Below are 14,895 nucleotides of genomic sequence, written 5' to 3'. Positions count from 1 at the left end.
ACTGTCTTGGAGGTAGCCACAAGTTTGCATCTGCTCTGGTGGCAGCACACTGATTGTAATAGGGCGCACTGTCCCTGCTTGTGCCTGGCGCACCTGTTTGAGGGTGTACTCTGGTGAAAACAGAAACAGTATGACTGTTACATAATACAGGCCGTGTAAGCTGTATCTACATAAATGTAAATTAATGAAGTCATCCAGCTGATATTTTTTTACCTACTGTTTGAGACTAATGCTGTTCTTTGAATTTAAAAGCCTTTCATGATAAAATTAGCGAATGGACTGCTAAGTATCACATTTTAATGTTCTAACCGTGACTACTACAAGTAATTCTTTATATTGTGTGACTGTAGGAGGTTGTAGGATGTTTTTAGCGTATATACCTGTGTCTAATACATAATAGAAATAACACATTTTGAAATACGGTTTGTATTATATTGTTCAAGACTACAATACAACATGCAGTTACTAGAAGGCATCCTCAAGAAGGCAAGAGCACTACAGTATTAAAAGCTGTTTCATAGATGTCACTGTAAAAAGTAAGGTGCAATCACAGGACATGCAGAGGGTACTGTTTTCTTTAATTTTCAAAAAGAGCACTCTACAATCCAAAAAGGCACACAATTCATGCTGGTTTTAAATTTCCAAAGTGTACCAGAGGTGCACTGCTTCGTTGAACTCTGTATTATGTACAGTGTATGTTAGATTGAATAAATGGGTGAAATAAAGAGAAGCTGCATTATTCTATGTGGATCGAAAATTGTCTGATGAGATTCCAGTCAATAGACGGTTGCTTATCCAAATATCAAGTTTAAAAATATTGATTTCTGGAATCTCAAAAATGATGAGAGTGTCAGTCCGCCACCTAGTTCTCCTGACCAGGGACGTACTCCATTGTCAATGATATCTGGTGGTCGAGGCAGAACTGCCAAAAATGTGTTGCCAGATTGGACTGAACCTTTGACCGAGTACCGCTTAGGTTATTTATGTACCTGACGGCTGAAATGTTGTCCATTTTGAGAAGGACACATGACTGAATCCTGTCCCTTTTCCAACACGATATCGCAAAGGATTCCACCAGAAGCTCCAAATAATTGATGTTCAAAGCCTGCTCCTGAGGAGACTTCAACTGCCCTTAGTAAAAATCTCCACACCGAGTGCCCCAGCCTGACCTGCTAGCATCGGATTCTATAATAAGGTCCGGGACTAATCCAAAAATTGCTCTCCCGTTCCATGCCTCCATGTGGGATTCCTCCTGCGCCTCGTCGAGCAGGACATCTGACTGAGAATAAGTGAGGTCTCTCGGTAGGTGCACTACCTTCTATCTCTGCAATGCCCGATAATTCAATGGTCCTGGAAAGATGGCCTGGATGCAAGATGACAAGAGCCCTACCAGGCAAGCGATCTAGCGTAAGGACACCCTCTGTCTGGCCAAAGTTCTGCGGAGCTCGTGCCAGATCTTGGATATCCTCCGAGACAGAAGGCTGATGTAATCTTTGGTGAAATCTATGACAAAACCCAGGAAGGTGGCCCTCTGAGAAGGTACCAGAAGGGATTTTTTTACGTTTATCACACACCCGAGGCTCTCCAAAAGATCGACCACCTGCTGCAATTGCAGTGCCAATTGCCGAGGATCTTATGCCAAAAGGAGCATTTCGTTGAGATACACAATAAGGCGAATTCCCCGTGCTCAGAGAGACTCCACAATGGGCTTGAGCACCTTCGAGAAGCACCAAGGAGAGGAAGAAAGACCGAAAGGTAGAGTTGTGAAATGGAATATTTACTGACACCAGCCAACTGTAGGGACCTCCTTTGGGGAGGAAAGATTGGAATGGCCAGGTATGCATCTTTCAAGTCAAGTCGGATCATTCAATCCGCTGGATGCAAAACATCCTGAAGGAGTTGAATTCTCTCCATTTTGAAATAGCAGTCAACCATCCATTCATTGAACTCATGTAGGTTCAACACTGGCCGCTGACCTCAATCTGCCTTGTCTACTAAGAACATAATGCTGATGAAACCCTCTGGGTTAGCAGAGGTAAGACAAATAACTCCTTTCTCCAGGAGTGGGGCAACCACTGTGTCCACCAATTCTGCTTTGTGCCTTGAAAACTGAATAGACCTGAGACACGCCTCCTGACATGGGAGCCCGCAGAACGCTATGTGGAAACCCTGTACAGTCTGCAAGACCGAAGCATCATTCGTGAGTATCCCCCAAACATGGGCAAAATTTGCCAGCCAACCCCCAACTCTTAAGAGGAAAATAGTAGACACACTTACCAGAATTTAAGGCAACGATGCATGTCAAGAAATCTTGGCCTCCTGACTGCCTGCTACAGATCGGGTAGAAATTGCCATAGCGGGCTTGGTCTTGGAACTGCCCGCACATGGAGCCTTGCCCTCTGGGATGCTGGAAGGGCTGGCTGACCCTCCTACCCGAAAAACCCAGGAGGAGAACACCTGTTTAATAGAAGACTGGGCTTTGTCTAAAGATGTAAAAGTATTCACAAACTTTCCGAGCTCTTTAATAAAAGGGTTACCAAAGGGCCCCCAACTTGGGATCTACTTTGATGAGACAAGAGCACCTCTGCTTAGTAGAAAAGCATGTAGTTGGCGTTACCCAGGAATACGGCTGCGCGCTGAGCCCAACCAGAGAGTACCTCCGGGGAAATGAGGGAACGCGAAGCTTTGGCATCTTCTGCCATATCCAGAAACAAGGTCATGGGGCCAAGGGCATCCAGAAGCTTATCCCGGCAGTCCCACCAGGATCTGTCAGTTCCCTCCTTCATCTCTTTAAAGAATTTTGCTAAAAAGGTGGCGATCCTAGGGTCCAATGCCGGGGTGGAGCTACCTTGCCATCCAGTGTGGGACGAGGCCATTCGGTCCTGAGGCGACTACCTGCTTCCTTTCCTATCGGGGTACTAATTTAACAAGCCACATAGTTCACTACCTTTGTGGATGATGTCCATTCAGACGATCTAGGATGGAGGATCTTCTCTGGGCACACACATCATACCCATCATCCATGGCTCAGTGGGCAAGGGTATTTGGAAAAGGCAGCAAGGGCTAGAGGGACCATGTTCCTCATCTGTGTCACCATGGACATCATCACCAAGCTGATTGTCCGTAACCGAGTTTGGAGACGCCTTTGGCAGGGGAGCTGTATCAGAAGGTTTTGGGCCAAAAATGCTTCACACAAATGTGCAAAGGTATCACGATCTACCCCAACCTCTGGGGGTCGTTTGGCAAGGACAGGTTGGTCATCTAGGGATTGGGCCATAGCGTGGTGAGTTGGGCCCGCATCAGCTGAGGTCTGGGACCACCACGTGAATTCCCGTGCAATTTCCTGCACCAGGCATTGCTCCATGGGGGCTTCCACCGCTCTGTAGACTGATGCATCTAGTGCATCATAAAAGTAATCGTCCCAAGGTAACTGGGCTAGGGGATCCTCATGCCACTGCATGTCCCCCTGCTTCGACATTCTCACTGCAATAGGGTGAATAGGGTACCTCACTCAATGGTACACAGGTGTAATATTATCAGGCACTACTACCACCTCCTGCACAATGACAAGAGCTGAACAAAGAAAAATCCTCCAAGCAGTATTAGTGAACTGCAGTTTTAGGTGCTGGGGGGCAGCAATCAATACTGGGCAGAGCCACAATCACTGAGAGGTCCAAGCCCCGGGGACACTACCCTCCCTGGCAAAATACGAACATCAAGGGTAAACTACACCACCTGGGATCGTGTCCGCTCAATGCAGGTAGACCTGCAAGGAATAGTACAGACCTCGAGGGGTTTATGAATATCAAGCAAACTTACCCTGGTCTTAGCACCGGGCGTTCAGGGATAAATGCAGGCTTCACTGCCTGTACAGATTTTAGTAGCAAGATATAAAAGGGCTGTAACAACAAGAAACATTCATACTATCAGCATTAGATACATGGTCAATGTACTACAAGTTGTATACTTTTCACCTTTTAAAGCTGATCAATTAAATTAACACATTTTTTAATTCAAAGCAATAAGCAAATAATAAAATAGAGTGAGGCCCATGGGTTGTCATCCTTTTTCGTCTCTGCCTTCTCCTGCTTGGCCTCATCATCACTTATCTCCTTCTCACGGTCCTTTTCGAGGTAAAGTGTGATGGGATAGCCGATGAACTGGGAGTGCGTCTTCCCCACCTCCTTGACACGCTTCTCCTCCAGGTACTTCATCTGGTCCTCCTTCAAGTACAACATTACTAGGGGTCCTCTGCCAATTGGCTCCCCTCATATACTCCATATCGTCTTTGTGCTTGGAGATGACCACCACTGTCTCAGCCACCTAGTAGGTAGAGTAGAAACCCACACCAAACTGCCCAATCATGGATATGCCTGCACCTGCCTGCAACACTTCTTTTAAGGCCTTGGGAATGCCGATGCCATTGTCCAGCAGAGTGAGGGTATGCTCCCGTGGGTTGGGAATAATATTGATCTTCAGCTGTTTCCCACTATCCAGTTCGATGGGGTGTATAAGGCTTTCATGTCTTATTTAGTCTACAGCATTAGAAGCATTGGAGATTTGCTCCCTCATGAAGATCTCCTTGTTGAAATAGAAGGTGCTGAAGAACAGGGACATCAGCTACACGATCTCGGCCTGGAAGGGGAAGGTTTCCACCTGCTCCTCTACATACTGGGGGTTCCATATGTCCGGGTGGAGGTGAGATGGGCATGGAGCGATGATGTTGCAGCTGCTGTCTATGGTAGAAAGAGTGAACGGCTATCATTTGACATTTCTAACCTTGTCATAATGCACATTTGGAATGGACTAATATAATTGAGGCTGGAATTATACATTGGCAGGGATTATCCGTATCATGTGTATGTTCTTAATTACTCCAGCCTTTTTACGAAAGCGGTCGGGTGCATTTGAACGGTCAGAGAGCATTGATATTATGCTTTAACTAAAGTAGCTTGTCATACCACAAGCCAATGGTTCATCCCAATGGTGCTATTGGACTGTCTGCTTATTCAGGGACATGGAATTCTGTGTTCAGGGAACTTCATGATGGTGAAGACAGGAATGCAGGGAACAAGTGAGTCTTCAAAAAATACTTGAGGTATGGAAGTCTCAAAAAAGAGTTGTTATGTTATCACTATCCTGAGCAGTTATTGATCTGAAAAATAATAATGTGATTTGTGTAATATCAACCAGTGTACTTAGAAGTGGGCAACTATCCATATCAGTTCTTTAAAAAAGGCTCTTTCCCCCTAATTGACTATACAACACTGCTCTACCGAAGAGAAGAGGATGGCTTATGTTGCAGCGAGTCTAGAGAGTCACCTACTTGAGCTCTCAGGAGTGAAAAGGAGTCATGAAGCATATACCCCTAGGGAGTTGCAGAGCACACCTGTGACTCACCATGTGTGTTGTGTCCCATTATTCCTTTGGGTGTAAAGACAGAGATATTGGCTTTGACAATGTTTGTTATTTTCTATTGTGCACGGCTTACACTTTCTCCATTTGTAAACTGATTTTACAACAACTGCCAAAAACGGACATAAAATCGCTAATAGAGTTATACTGACCAACAAACTGGGGCCATATTACAGAGAGTGCCTTGGATGGGCAACAGGAGTGGGCACCCATTTTCTGTAACCCAATGGCACAGTTTCATTACCAGAGGAGTCACAGACACTTGTGTGCCCCTTCTGTAATACAAATATCGTAACACTATTTCAAAGGGCGTTCCGGCACGTACGTAAGGTCATGGCCCTGTACAAATGAGTGAAACACTTTGTAAGGATGAGATGAAGATGCCTCATGAGACACACTGACTGTGAGCCATAACAAGTGGGACACAGTCAGTGTGCCTCTTGATGGTAGCCCTCATTTACTGCACCCGCCTATAGAGTATCGCTGCGCCCCTGCCTGTTTGAAGTGCAGGCGGGTGCCGCCTTGACCGTGAAAGACAGACCAGCTGCTTCAAGAAGCTGCTCCCTCTTTCACTAATGCACTGTCTTGGAGGTAGCCACAAGTTTGCATCTGCTCTGGTGGCAGCACACTGATTGTAATAGGGCGCACTGTCCCTGCTTGTGCCTGGCGCACCTGTTTGAGGGTGTACTCTGGTGAAAACAGAAACAGTATGACTGTTACATAATACAGGCCGTGTAAGCTGTATCTACATAAATGTAAATTAATGAAGTCATCCAGCTGATATTTTTTTACCTACTGTTTGAGACTTATGCTGTTCTTTGAATTTAAAAGCCTTTCATGATAAAATTAGCGAATGGACTGCTAAGTATCACATTTTAATGTTCTAACCGTGACTACTACAAGTAATTCTTTATATTGTGTGACTGTAGGAGGTTGTAGGATGTTTTTAGCGTATATACCTGTGTCTAATACATAATAGAAATAACACATTTTGAAATACGGTTTGTATTATATTGTTCAAGACTACAATACAACATGCAGTTACTAGAAGGCATCCTCAAGAAGGCAAGAGCACTACAGTATTAAAAGCTGTTTCATAGATGTCACTGTAAAAAGTAAGGTGCAATCACAGGACATGCAGAGGGTACTGTTTTCTTTAATTTTCAAAAAGAGCACTCTACAATCCAAAAAGGCACACAATTCATGCTGGTTTTAAATTTCCAAAGTGTACCAGAGGTGCACTGCTTCGTTGAACTCTGTATTATGTACAGTGTATGTTAGATTGAATAAATGGGTGAAATAAAGAGAAGCTGCATTATTCTATGTGGATCGAAAATTGTCTGATGAGATTCCAGTCAATAGACGGTTGCTTATCCAAATATCAAGTTTAAAAATATTGATTTGCCCATTAGTCAACAGTAGGATCTGGACTAACAACATATCATCATGGTAAAATATTTTTAACTCCACGGGGATTGAGGCAACAAGGACTGCACCTATCTAACTGTGGGGATAGTTAGGACTAATTTGTGGTGCACGGAACCGTAGGTTCAACTACCCTAAACTTCCTAGGTTTAGACTACCCTTAACTCATCAATCAACTGTATTGGTTCAGCACCCATCAATATATCATGCAACTGATTTTCGTTTCAGTAGAGTTCAGCAAAAAACACTTTGGATGGTATAATACAGATTCCACATTTTCTTTCTACAAAACACCAATCAGACATATTTATTTTATGATCCTTTATTCTTAAATCTTCATCTTCACAGTAGCAAACGCATTTTGTCCTCTCTGACTTCTTCAGAGCTACAATAACATACATAAGTAATTATTAAATCTACAATATTTACAAACAATAAACACTTTTTTCTTCATTTTAATTCAAACATCACATAATCCCTATATAACATTTATTTCTAAAATTGTTAAATCCTCAAAATAACCAAATGAGAGACATAAGAAAAAGTGGAAAAAAAGATGGGAAAAAAGCCCCATATTATGACTTGGCTGAACTCGTTCCACAGTGACATTGCAATCAACTTATTGCAAATTTAGTGCATTAATTCATCCAGTCTCGAGATTTCTTGGCCCTTACTTTGCACCATAACTAATCTATTTTAGATATTTTGTTTGATTTTTACTGATTTCTTAAAAGGGGGATGGGGCGAGATATATAAAAAATTATGCGTGAAAGGCCCTTAATTTTCAATATGATGTTTCCTTTCTGACTACACTGTATGCGTTATTGATTATTCTGACCGGTGCTGGGTACCTTGGGAACAGCGAATCTGGATGAGCCCTTATCTCCGCCCTTTGCCAACAATGACCCATGCCAATTAGAGCGCTATAACAGGAGGAAACTGTGTGACGGAAATGGAGTGCATGAAACAAACAGACTTGATGTATTATAAAAAAACATAGTTATTAACAAATCTGTAAATGACAGATCAGAGAACCTAACCAAAAAGAAGGGCTTCCGCTAAATGCGTGAAACAACGCCCCGAATCTAAGAAGAGTAAATACTCTTCTTGAGTCCCCTCACCCACTAAGGGTTGCCCCTAGGTGACATGTTTCATCATTGGGGCCATCCCAGACAGCTGCTGTCTGGGGCGTGCTGCAACTTGCGGAACTACGTAGGAGCACTTTTTGTGAAAAAATGTGTAGTGCAGTGTATAGGGGTGTGGTGATGGTGATGCTAAAAATACCTAGCTGGTGAGCGATTTATTTATTCGTGCTCCTAGTTGGTATGGATAAAAAGGGGTTAATAGTAGGGAGGAAGTGTAACTGTTATATGTATACTGTCCCTAGTATTTGGTCGACATGTTTCGAGGTGTCCCCTAAACCTCCTCTTCGGGACCACATGGGGACCAGCCCCATGCATAACACTCCATGGGAAAAACAATCCTATACTAAAGAAATAATATAATAAAGAACAGATGCACACCTAATGTGTGAGCACCAAAATTAAATACTTACGGTTGAAATCAGATTCGTAGTTCAAGGAGATAAAGTGACAAAGAGATTAGTACATATTGCCTGCCCACTTTTCACGTGGGCAGGTCCAAACCGTGTGCAGTGCTTAAATCAATGCGTTCTTCTATAGTTTTTGTCAGTGCCCTTAGTAGTAAAATGTATAATTAGTGCTTGTATCCAATGTGACACCTTGGAACACATCGGACTACTCTATTGTGAGAAAGCATGGTTAATCGTTAAAAACATTGGTAAAAAGAAAGAAACACTTGTGAGCAAACATTACAAAACAAACATAGAAACATACTGTTCACAATTTGTAAGAACATACTTTTGTTTCGGCAACGCTGTGCCTCATGGACTGCCAGGATGGAGGGGCTTGTAGTAACCTTAGAAGAATGTATATAAAGTATTTAAGTCAAGGGAAGGGCCATGGATAAAAAACAAAAAACTGGTTAGTTATTCCCCATAGCGTGGCCTGGAGTAAAAAACAAGATGTTGTCAGACAACAACCCACACCGAGAAAAAATACTGGAATGGAAGAGGTACATTGACGATGTCCTCATGGTGTGGAAAGGCTTTCTCACAATAGAGTAGTCTGATGTGTTCCAAGGTGTCACATTGGAAACAAGCACTAATTATACATTTTACTACTAAGGGCACTGACAAAAACTATAGAGGAACACATTGATTTAAGCGCTGCACACGGGTTGGACCTGCCCACGTGTAAGGTGGTCAGGCAATATGTACTAATCTCTTTGTCACTTTATCTCCTTGAACAGATACTACGAGTCTGATTTCAACCGTATGTATTTAATTTTGGTGCTCACACATTAGGTGTGCATCTGTTCTTTATTATATTATTTCTTTAGTACAGGATTGTTTTTCTCACAGAGTGGTATGCATGGGGCTGGTCCCCATGTGGTCCTGAAGAAGAGGTTTAGGGGACACCTCGAAACATGTCGACCAAATACTATGGACAGTATACATGTAACAGTTACACTTCCTCCCTACTATTAACCCCTTTTTATCCATACCAACTAGGAGCAGGAATAAATTAATCGCTCACTACCTAGGTATTTTTAGCATCACCATCACCACTCCCCCATACACTGCACTACACATTTTTTCACAAAAAGTGCTCCTACGTAGTTCCGCAAGTTGCAGCACGCCCCAGACAGTAGCTGCCTGGGACGGCCCCAATGAGGAAGCACATCACCTAGGGGCAACCCTTGGTGAGTGAGGGGACTCAAGAAGATAATTTTCTCTTCTTAGATTCGGGGCTCTGTTTCGCACATTTAGCGAAAACCCTTCCCTTTGGTTAGGTTCTCTGATCTGTCATTTACAGATTTGTTAATAACTATACACAATCTGGAGGATGAACCTAATGTCTACCTCCATCTCCCCTGTTTTTGGTTATTATAAAAAAAATAAACATCCCAAAAACCAGCTAACCTCAGCACTGAAGTAGATCTCCTACACCAGCGGGCCGACTCTATCCACACCTTGTGAAGAGCTGAGCAATGCATGCTGTGCAAAGAGAAATGAATACATCCCATCTCAGCCAATAAAAGCACTGCTCTCCTGATGTTTATAATAGTAAACAGCATAAGAGCTGTGCAAGGATTGGCTGGGACAGGTGACCACAGCGCTCCATCTGAGACTGATGGGGCTGTGTTGCTTATCCAGCTCGCTGACATCTATGTCTAGGGGGGAGCCATAAACTGTGCATGTCTGTTTAGCCAAAAGCAAAATACTGGCGAACCTGACATGCGTAGTTCAGTCAAACAACCGTAGCTGCCAGTTAGCAATAAAACAACGCCTACTACTGTCTGTGAGAAACTGGCAGCTCTGTGCAGTGGCATACATACAATTTGGATGTGCATGCAAGTAATGTAATGGCTATGGCTGCAGTCAGGGTGTCAATGCCCCTATGTAGAAACCGCCGCTTTCACCAGCTCATCGGGTCCATAGGGGCCATGAGCTGTTTGGCCTGGCTTCCCTTTAGATTGCCGAGCCTCTGTTTTTAATATAGGGCTGGTCAGATTTCTTGGCGATAAATTAAGCCTCATCTGTACAGTGCAGACGCATATTAGAGTACCTGGCAATTTGATTAAACTATAGTTTCAATCTGCACACTATAGACGCTACATTTAACTGTGCTAATAATACTAAACATGTATTTTTCCTTGCAGCTTAGTCCTCATAAGAGGCATTTCTTTGAAGCAACATCTCTGGAATCCCGTGATGTCGTCACTCATGTGAGACTGACCATGGCTCCTGATGGAGGTATCAGCAGAATGCGTCTATGGGGCTTCCACAGAGCTTTACCCTCCACAAACAAACAAGTTGAAATGAGTCGTCTTGAAGCTCAAGCTTATTGATTTTGCACAGAAAATAGAAAACAAATCCACATGTTTGATGAATGTTACTGTTAAGTTTTCAGATTATTTTTTTAAAGAGAAAAGCGAACTGTACATCTGGTTTATTGGCTTTGTTACATTCTTAATACAGTTGTACAATTTTCTCAAGGCAAAACATTTTTCAAAGAATGCACGTACTTCCCAAATCCTGCCTTCCCAAGTGCAACATGGTAAATTGCCTGTTATAATGTTGTCGAAATCCATATGGAATTACACTGTTGTGTCTGTTAAAAAGTAACATAAGAAAACAAAAGAGAAAAATCAAAATATGGGTTCGCAGTAAACTTTAAGGCTAATGTATGTACTTAATCATTCCCAAATCACAGGTTGTTTGTGTTTATTTGCTCACCTTCTCCTACAAAACTGACAGCTAAAGTTCACAGTATAGCTAAGAATTTACACTGGAAATCCATTGCACATAAATGCTGATTATAACAATTTTACTCTACAGGAAAGATCACAAACACCCCAACTACTTACCGGTACTTGAATTATTCTGAGTCCTACCTCTCACTTTAACTACTTATGGGTTTGAGGCAGTCCTGCCTCACAAGACAGCCAATAATTGTAAAGTAATGTGTTAAATACATAGCACCTCCCCCATCACTCATGTTTGTTAAAAACACCACATATCATTTTGTTTAGTTGGCATAGAATACAGAGGGAAGTGTCGTAAGTACTGAAAGTGAGGGGTAAGGCTCGGAGTGATACAGTTACCACTTTCCTTAATTACGGGCTTGAGAATTACAAATAATAAAAAAAACAGGACAGCTCAGCATTGCATGCTCCCAAAAAACAAACAGAAGTCTAATACAGAAACATACAAATACACAGTGAGAAAATGCCCCAATTGGTTAATATAGGCTAATACTTTCAAATAAAAAGTTTTCTCCAACTATGTTCCCTGGCCAATCCCAAAGAGTCATAGGTGCAAGGAGACGCCCATGTGGCCACTCTACATAATTCTGAAATTGAGCCCCCCCCCTGCATCTTGACCATCAAGTATGACATTCCCCAAGTGGACCTCCCCTGGACACCACCTGGCATGAACTGATCCACAGCCTTATATGCCAGCACAATTAGGGATATGATCCAACAATACAAACAAGCAACTGTTAGCCTATGTCCCCTGTTTGCCGGTTTAAAGTTAACAAACCTGGATTTGGAGATTCTAAAGGAAACCACCCTCTCAAGCTAAATGAAGAGAGCTCTCCTAACATCTAAGCTATAGAGCTTTCCTTCTTCCTCTAACTAAGAAGCAAACATATTGAGGTAGGATCACCTCTAGCTACTTGTGGAAAGAGAAACTAACATCAGGGATAATGGAAGGGAGAAGCCATAAAATAACCCTGTCCTCAAAGATACAACCAAAAGGGTGTTTGTATGACAAAGCTCCTAACTCCCCTATCCTTCTTGAGGAGGTGATAGCGACTAAAAAGAAGGTATTAAAAGTTAAGGTCTTGATATATACCTACAGAGGTACAAAAGGAGGACTTTTCAATGCCTCCAAAGATAACAATAGATTCCAAGTAGAAATTGATGTGGCAGTGGTGGATGGATATTAGCTAAGCTCTTAAAGAGCCTGGATGTCAGCTCCTCTTCGTACAAAAGATTGCACTATAAAACTCTGAATGCCCTTATAGAAGACCATTGAATCTTATGGGTGGAATTCTTAAAACAGAAATTAGCCGCATCCTGTACAAAATACATCTCCTGACATAAATCAGCTATAGAGGGATTCAGATGACGTAAAGCACACCACTTACTGAATATTCCCCAGTGCCGGGAATAAGCCTTCAAGGTAGACAATCTCCTAGGGGGCCTGTAAGGTACAAGATATGCTGCAAAAACATCTTTCTCTTCATTTCTAACCTCTCAACCTTGAAGCCGCTAGTCTAAGCCTCCCCACATGGTTCTGCTTCAATATTAGAAAAAGGGAAGGAAAGGGATTGTTGGGAATCTCCATTACTCTCCTCTCCTCATAGATGTCAGGAGAGGATACCAACTCAAGCAGGGCTATGTTGGTGCTGTCAGTATCACAGAAGCACTCTCCCTCCTGACCCTGAAAGTCATTTGGGAAGAAGGGGAAAAGGAGGAAAGACATGCAGAAGACCAAGAGGCCACCTGTATGAAAGGGCGTCCACTGCCCATGTCTGATGGTCCTTCCTCCTGGAACAAAATAAGTCCACCAGCACTTTTTTACTGGAAGCAAATAGGTCTGTTACAGGAGACTCCCGTCTCTAGACCATCGATGAGAAAATGAAAAAAGCACAGATCGAACTTCATCAAGAACGGTATCCTCTAGATAGCAGAGATGAAAGCGATCCTCCTCTATGCCCAATAAAAATGGTGTTGAGATGCAAACGTCCCTCACGTGGTGATGAAAGTGCACTCTTGTCCTGAGCGCTCCAGCTGCAATGATATCCAGAACCCTGATGCTGATTATTTTAGTCATAGGCAAACGCAGGCATCTGTTGGGATGTAAAGGTTCTCTGTATGTTAATGGACGTGTACCCCTGCCAAGTGCCCAACTCTACTGATGTCTGGATCCCTAATGCTGATTTTTGCTGTCAGAGACAAAGCATGTTCACAATGACATAGATCTGTCTCTCAGAGTGCTGTCTTGTTGGACCAAGAGAGGCGCCCAAAGTGCTGCCCTCATGGTGGTGAAAGGCTGCTGTCTTTACAAGGAGTAAACAAGCAGAACGAGTTTGGTGGTTGCTGTTTACTTAACTCACCCTTGGTCTACATCAAGTTAGTATGTAGCACTGTTCAGCACATGTGTGGTTGCACAAATGTGCTGTGTGTATGTGTGCCAGTAAGAGTCATAACATATGGAGGACTCTGGGTTCCATTCAGGGAGACCACAGGCTGACTGTAGGAGCATGGAGAGGTAGAGGACAACCCAAAGACAGATTTGTGGATTTCTGCATTCCTGACAGCTGGGTGGGACACATATTGGAGGAAGAACGCTTCAAAGGATGCACTTTGATTCTGAGAGAGGTCAATGGGAAGGGGACTGGGCACATCTTAGGCAGGACATGGGCTGATAAGAGAATCATAAAGAGTAGGCCTGGGGCCTGTAGTGTGTTTCTTGTATTGCCCATTGAGGATTTCCCTGTGTTAGCTATATTATGCACATTGTAGGCCACTTTTATTTTGCACGTTACTAAATATCATACTGGTCTTTGTGCCACATTGTATTTTCACACAGAACAAGCACATGTTTTTGTATTTTATTCTTTTCCTGAGATTTAGTCTGAACATCCTAAACAAGGTCAATCAACATTGCTCCTTGTTATACTCTCTGGTAAGACACTAGGACCTGGACATAATATAAGAATGCAGCTCCTGTTTTGAATACACATATCCTGTCATATATTGGAGGACAGGAGTTCTGAAAACAGGAACACAGAGCGAAGCTCCTGAGTCAAGAGTGCAGCATCAGCTGAGATGTAGAACATCCACCTATGTATGCTAAGGTACATGGTCTGCCTCTAAACCCAGATATTCAGTAGTACAGGAGGGTTTAGGTCGATCTCTCTGATAAGATGACGACTTTTTATTATATTTGGTTTATTAACCATGCTAATGACATTATTGACATGTAATTGCTTTTTAATTGTGGTACAATTATTGCACCTTACAGCACAATAGTTTAAAATAAATATTGTAAACCTCCATTGTATCTCTTTATCTAATTGTGGACAAATACGATTGAGAGAGTGAAAGGGTGTGTCCTGTTACTGCGATCCCTGAGAGGGTCGAGAGTGTTATGTTGTGGGGTGCCAAATCACTTGTCTCTCTGGGAAGGTTAGGAGGGCAGGTGAGGCACCATGGCTAGTCGACCTTCGGCTCATAGATACTGATGTGGGATGGTGAGTCAGTCCCCTACACACTGATGTTCTATTATCCCAAGCATAGTTCTGTTACTGAGCAGAATCCCTGCAACAGGCCCTTTGATAATTCTTTGATGCATATATCATTGTGGTTGACATCCAGGTGTGAACTTCAAGTCTCTCCCATGGCCTACATTGTGGGGCTATCAGATTCAAAGTCTCTTCTGCTGTGACAGGCTGCTTT

At 42.9% G+C, this 14,895-nt stretch overlaps 1 protein-coding gene across 1 annotated transcript in view; it reads left to right on the top strand.

Moving 5' to 3' along the window:
- The window catches only part of ALLC (allantoicase), an 823,350-nt gene extending 808,855 nt beyond the window's left edge, over nt 1–14,495 (top strand). Inside the window, exon 13 of the mRNA XM_085610751.1 lies at nt 10,585–14,495. Coding sequence (XP_085466877.1) covers nt 10,585–10,773 — 189 coding nt within the window. The 3' untranslated portion in view covers nt 10,774–14,495. The remainder of the gene's footprint in view (nt 1–10,584) is intronic.
- Nucleotides 14,496–14,895: the final 400 nt, after the last annotated feature.

Source organism: Triturus cristatus, chromosome 6, assembly GCF_964204655.1.
Source record: "Triturus cristatus chromosome 6, aTriCri1.1, whole genome shotgun sequence".
Lineage (NCBI taxonomy): Eukaryota > Metazoa > Chordata > Amphibia > Caudata > Salamandridae > Triturus > Triturus cristatus.
This window is presented reverse-complemented; position numbering and strand designations above follow the sequence as displayed.